General features: G+C 31.8%; 1 protein-coding gene across 1 annotated transcript; it reads right to left on the bottom strand.

Annotated features, from left to right (window-relative positions):
- Positions 1 to 69: 69 nt before the first annotated feature.
- On the bottom strand, positions 70 to 6367 carry LOC139486624 (galactose-3-O-sulfotransferase 2-like). Its single transcript, XM_071271555.1, has 2 exons — positions 6273 to 6367; positions 70 to 4713 (listed from the first exon to the last, which is right to left on the bottom strand). Exons 1-2 carry the CDS (start codon positions 6287 to 6289, stop codon positions 3594 to 3596), a joined length of 1137 nt encoding a protein of 378 aa, XP_071127656.1. The 5' UTR covers positions 6290 to 6367; the 3' UTR covers positions 70 to 3593.
- Between the last annotated feature and the right edge of the window lie 782 nt (positions 6368 to 7149).

Raw genomic sequence — 7149 nt, 5'->3', positions numbered from 1 at the left:
CTTTATCATACATGTAGTTGCGTAATCATGTTATAATCATATATTATATGATAAATATGTGTTCAAAAGTTTTTGTAATGGCTCATCTAGAAGATGTCTAACCCTCGTTCAGTTGTTCAATATTTCTTTGTGATTTCAAAGGGGTTATAGTCTTCTTCAGAAAGTTTTTTTCCTCAAAAACTCACAAATTATTGTAGTTTAATGGTTAAATATTGAACCATTTCTCTTCAGCTTAATAATTAAGATAACTAAGATTGTAATCCCCACGTTATTGCCGATTCGCCTAATATCATTGTTTTTTCTTACACTCTGGCTATTTTTATTTAGATGTAGATGAACTATATTCGTCAAAGATGATCGTCCCTTCCATATTTTTTCTAGATGGAAAATCCAGAAAATCGCATCAAACACGGCAAAATTTTTACGTTGTTATAGAGTGATGAATAATGGTGAAAAACGTTGAGACAGAACGGGTAGCTTCATCAAAAATCGTCCAAATTTTAAGTGCGAATCTGCCTTTAAATCAGGCAGTGGTGAAACATGACATGACAAACAAAAACTCGCTCATTTACACATTTATTTAAATTCAAAATGTAATAGTGTGCACGATATAACATTTACACTGGGGTAAAGCTGATGACCGTAACTGCATTCACGGTCATCCCAAGATGTCGGATGAAAAATTAGGTCAGTTTCTGTATTGCCTGTTAAAGTGTTTCTAAATCATTTTCTTTACAAATGATACATTGAAACGATGTAAATTTATAAAAGAATCACTCGAAAATCACTAATTACTACCGAGAAATGTGCATGAAACGGGAAATTCGATTTGAAAAAATCGTTAAGATGACCGTAAATCATAATCAAAATATTTTCAAGATGACCGTAACATATAACAAGGATGACCGTGATTGGTAAAAAGATAACCGTAACTTGTAAAGGATGACCGTAATTTGTAAAGACTGACTAATTTATATAGGACGACCGTAACTTTTATAGGATGAACGTCAATTCTAAGAAATATCCGTATTTGTATTCAAAGCTTTTTGTTGAGTTTGTCGATCTCAATAGGTGCTCGGTTAGCGGATATAAATATGTTTCATAAATTTCCTTTTTTAAACTATAATATAATTGACCGTATTTTGGATTTATGACAATGATAGTAAATTGCATATTTCTCGTAAACAATGAAATATTTATTGATAACGACGTTAAAATTTTAACACAAAATGACAGCGATACGACGAAAATTTGAAGAAACATGAATGTGTTCCTAGTACATGGATGCCTCATCTACACTTTCATTTTCTATGTTTAGTGGACTGTGAAAATGGGATAAAACTGTAATTTGGCATTAGAATTAAAAAGATCATACCATAGGAAAAATGTGTACTAAGTTTCAAGTTGATTTAACTTGAAGGTGAACAAACGGACAAACGAACAGACGAACGGACGCACAGAACAGAAAAACATAATGCCCATAAATGGAGCATAAAAACATTAATAATACATATGAATATTCGGTAATCGAGTCCATGTGTATGGTCCCAGAGGAAGCAGATTAAAATCTTAATTTGTCTTGATATATGCAGCCAGAAACCCGGCTGAATTAGAACAAAAGAATCGATGCTCTTTGTTAGAGAAGGAGATAAATGTTTACTGTAATGTTTGATATAATAACAATTTTTTTGTTAAGTTATTTGAAACAAATAAAACGACAATTTTCTTCGTGTCTGCCCTTCCATTATGTGAATCAAGAACAAATTCCCCAAAATAGGTAACGATTGTATCGAAAAGAAAAAAAATTGAGTGCACCTTTTTATGTTAGGGCGTGTTTGATGTGTATATTTTGTCTTTAAAACGTACAAAGCAAGAGTATTTGATATAACATCTCGCTTCAGATTCTATCATTTTTATATATCAAAGCTACAGGTTGACTTTATAACGTAAACAAATGACAGTACGAAAAGATGAAATATATGGGTCAAGTGAAATTAATACCTATCTAATGAATCACAAAAACAGAGTAGATGTGTTCGAATAGCTACTTTTTCTAATAGTACTTGACGACAGTCTTTTAATTTGGATGATGAAAATGCATATCTTCGAAAAAAAATATGATTTTCTTGTGTGTGATAACTAGGGTTTAAAATATTCAACCACTGAAAAATGTTAGTCTGCCTTTCCATGAAATATTTAGTTAGTATTTTTTTTAAATGCTTAATAATTTTCGAAAATTCCACCTGACATCCGATCAGACAATATTTTTAAGTTGAATCAATGCAGACAAGATCATTAACTGGTGTTCATTAGCTAGTAGATACATTTGTCTTTTAAAATACAACTGACATATAAGCATCGTAATGGTGCTATGTGGATAAATTTATCGGTTTTCAAGAGCAAAATTGGCAGCGCGTCATCCCTACTGTGACTTCTATTTCTACGATTGTGGCATGAACTGGCGTAATGGGGAGATAATTTTGACGAAGTAGAATCCTGACTGTATGAATAACATTTCTGTATATATACAAATCGACAACGTTCCCCCTTGTGATACGTTATTCGTACAAGACTATTTTAAGGATCTACTTTGCTGGTGCTCACCTTCAATAGCTTAGTGGTATGATATTTTCAAAATATTTTATGTTATTTTATTTGCACGACAAAATGTATGTCGTGCAGTTGGAGGCTGTGCACCGCATATTTTTCATTATACTTGTAAGGTGTCATTTTATCGCGCTTTTGTAGCATGTTTTCCCTACTTTTTCATGTGCATGTCTTTTTGCAAATTCATTTTTAAAATTAAACCCTCTACCGTAAAAAAGATATATATGGTAAACTATGCTTTTGAAGCACGTCTTGTTTTCTTCTTCCTATATGATAATACTCACATATTGATATGTTTATACCAACACGATAAATCATGTGATACAAAAAGGTAGTTATATAAATACGGATAGTTCGTAGAATTGACGGTCACCCTTTAAAAGTTACGGTCATCATTTACAAATTACGGTCATCTTAAAACCAATTACGATCACCATTGTTATGAATCACTGATTCTGTTACGGTCATCTCGATTGTGATTTACGGTCATCTGAGCTATTTTTTCAAATCGAAATTCCTTTTTCATGCACATTTCTCGGTAGTAATAAGTGACTTCCGTGTGAATCTTTTATAAATTTACACCGTTGAAATGTATGATTTGTAAAGAAAATGATATAGAAACACTTTAACAGACAATACAGATACTGACCTAATTTTTCATCCGACATCTTGGGATGACCGTGAATGCAGTTACGGTCATCAGCTCTACCCCAGTGATTTAATTGCTTTACAAATTCTGGTATTTCAAGATATATATTTTACACTAGATATTAGTCATTTAGAGAAGATAACTCCACATAACCAAAAGTTATCCTGAGATTTCTCAAATTACTAGACACGCCAAAACGAAAGACATATTATTTCTAACCGAGGATGAGGATAATTCCAAAAAAGCATGGTTATGTCAGTGGTTTTTTTCAGTCATGTTTTAAAACTTCTTCTACATTGCCTGATTTTTACAAACACTGGCAGGTATGTTTAGAGCTTCACCTTCGTTTCGAGTCATTTTTAGACTGTCTTTTCCTTACAAGGGAAACAAAGTCAGGCTCGCCCATCATCAACAACGTACAATCTACGCTCGTTACATTGAATGCTACATTCCATAAAGAGACTGGCACAAGATATGGATTCTCCATTGTCACCTCTTTTACACAATAATCCTCAACTTCTTGTCTGAGGTTCTTAAAATATTTCAGTTCTAGCTGAAAGTTTATTCCTTCAAGTCGGATTTGTTCCCATAATCGTCGATAGAAAAAATTATACAAATCGTAATCAAGTTTAGCGAATCTTTCATACAAGTTTCGATATCTATGTCCAATAAACCAATATTTTTTCGCAGAATTCTTCTTCAAGAATAATACATCCTTTACATTCCACCCTAATATCCGTCTCATCATTACTATGGATTCCATGAAATAGTCCATGATTATAACAAAATGGAATTCGTTATCAATTTTTGATAAATAGGCTTGACTTTCTTTTCGTGTGTAATTAGTAAACAAATGTCTGGGAAAATCAAACTCAAACGCCATCCTATTGTTTGTGTAAGAATAGGCCTTTTCATATTTCATTGGGTTTTGGAGATATTTTAATACAGGATTCAATTCTTTTATATTCTTAAATATATGTGGGGGTCGAAAATACTTCAGGGTGGATAGAAACTGTTCAAAAGGCTCTCGTACAATACCAATATAAGCCGTTTTACCGGGAACGTATTTCTGAAATGCTTTTCTGTTGTACAATACATGGCAACATAATATATCAAACGTTTTATTTTTCGATGATGGTACTATGTTGTCTTCATTCAAAGATGTTCCTTGGGATATCACATTGTCGTAGTGACCTTTTCGCACTTTAGGCAGAACAAACATCAAATTTCTAGAATATCCATATCGTAAAAATATGTTCTGAGCTGTTGAACTTCCAGTCTTGTGTACTTTCAGGAACGCAACTTTTTCATACTTCATGGTTATTTTGGCTGATTTTCTAACCACTTTCATACTGACGTCTTTATAATACTTAGTATACGTTGCAGTGATATAATACATGCTATATAATGATATTAAAGTCATCTGTACAAGACATAACCACGACAGAATACGAAGACTGAAACGAAACAACAATGTGAAAAAGTTAGGGTCAATAGACTTTTTTCATATTACCGACTTTTGACTCCGGAATATATAATTTTTGACAGATTTGTACTCTGTGAAACAACATTCTGGTACTCGGTCAAGAAAGAGCAGCTAACAGTAAAGCTTTTTTAAATCATATTATGGTTTGGTTTTAAAATGGGGTTTTCTGTTTCCACATTAATATACAGTTTGGGATTGTGCATTTGGTTTCTTTAATTTTTTTTTTCCTTTTTGGTTTAGCATTTAGTTGCCAGTTCTTTTTTTCAATATTTTATGGAACAATACGTTTATTATAATGGATGTTTATATATAAAATACGAAATACAGTTTAAAATCATGTAATTATTTAATTGTAGAAACTTTTTCCTGTTTTTTTTAAGAACTTATTCCCATATTAGAAGCAAACATGTGTCAATTCAAAATCTTTTTTTTATCTCCAAGTTGGTACGACATCCCAGAGCATGCGCTTCCTATCAATTAATTCACGTAGGTATGAGGGCCTGAATTGGGTTTGCAGATCAAAGAATACTTGCACAAAAAAAGCAGTAGAGAACAAATAGTAATAAATTCAGAATTAAAAATAAACCGGTGCGATAGCAAAAACAATAACTGTGGAAAATAAAAAAAAACGGATATACAGTTATCCGCAAAATAAATGTGCTGATACATGTAACTTTATCAAAGGATACTATACAGTTTCATCAAGTCAATCTCTTGGTATTGACGATTAACACACAGTGATAAACAATTATAGATAGGACAGTTGATAACAACTAGAGAATTTATTAATGTTGCAAAAAATATGTAATACAATGATACTATAATCTCAGAAATGGAGGATGTACAGAATTTAAAAAAAAAACAATTACTTTTGTAAAAATAGAAATTAATTTTTAATATCATTCATAAAAGAGGGACGAAAGATACCAAAGGGACAGTCAAACTCATAAATCTAAAACAAACTGACAACGCCATGGCTAAAAATGAAAAAGACAAACAGAAAAACAATAGTACACATGACACAACATAGAAAACTAAAGAATAAACAACACGAACCCCACCAAAAACTAGGGGTGATCTCAGGGTAAGCAGATCCTGCTCCACATGCCGCACCCGTCGTGTTGCTTATGTGATAACAAATCCGGTAAATAGTCTAATTCGGAAGGTCACATTCAGGAAAGGGAAGGGGATTGTAGTTACGACGTAAGGAACATATCCGATATCATTTGTGATACGGTTATTCAATAACGGTCAACCAACTCGTGATGGCGTCCGTAAAATTTACGAAGGGATAATTCACGTAGGTATGAGGGCCTGAATAACTAACATAAGTGTTAGTTTTAAAAGATTTAAAAAAAATGTCAGAAAAATTACAGAAGTTGAGTACTCCTAATCCTTCTGTCTATTTGTTAAGTTTCCTCTTTTCCTTTGTTATCTAGATGATTGTTTCATCTAAGTGTTACTTATTGTGTTGCAAAATTATTTTGTCCTGATATCTTTGAATATCCTTGAAATATTTATAAAGCTTACCTTAAAGTTCTTGTCATTTCAGTGATAGAAGAAAGTATTCATTAAACATATGTAACAAACCGTCATCATGGTCATTGAACTAAATAGATTTAATATCTATATATGATGAGTTTATTAATAAGAATTTGTTATTAAGTGAAGAAAGCACTCTGTAACATCTGTTAGCGATCCATATCAGTTAACAAATAATCTTAACAAAACTATAACGGTATACGTCAAATGTGTCCTGTTTATCCTTTACAAGCAATCATATTTGAACAAAAGGTCTTCAATCATTACAACATTCCACAACAGTACAAGTTCATTGAAATTGATTTAACTCGAAAACGAATTCAAAGACCTTTTTTAAAACGATATCAGGTTTGATTACATCTAAAGAATATTTGTACTAGTTTTTATGAAAATATTACCAATGAAATTCCTATAAATCAATTTAGATGCCGTTTTTTCTAAAATCCTGAAACTTTGATAAAAAACAATTATTTCCAACATATTTAAAGCATACTTAATGGTTTACTTTTTTTAATTGTTATTTGGATGGAGAGTTGTCTCGTTGGCACTCACACCACAGCTCCCTATATCTATTATATAAAGAATATTTTCCAAATATTTTTGAAAAAATCCGCCTGTGTTTATCTTCGAAACAAACATGTAAGATATGTCTATCCACAGAATAGAAATGTAAAAAAAAACCACTAAATTTTGAGAAAATGTCTTTAATTTTGACACCACCTACCTCTAAAAGTAGCACATGTTTTATAACATATTTGACTGGTAGTTTTTTTATTAGCTGCACAAAGAGATCATAATTGTCTGACTATCTCCTCCTACATGTTTGGAGGTACAACTTAAATATATTGTAGGATGTTCGAACACA

The sequence above is a fragment of the Mytilus edulis genome, chromosome 1, assembly GCF_963676685.1.
Source record: "Mytilus edulis chromosome 1, xbMytEdul2.2, whole genome shotgun sequence".
In the NCBI taxonomy this organism is placed as follows: Eukaryota; Metazoa; Mollusca; class Bivalvia; order Mytilida; family Mytilidae; genus Mytilus; species Mytilus edulis.
This window is presented reverse-complemented; position numbering and strand designations above follow the sequence as displayed.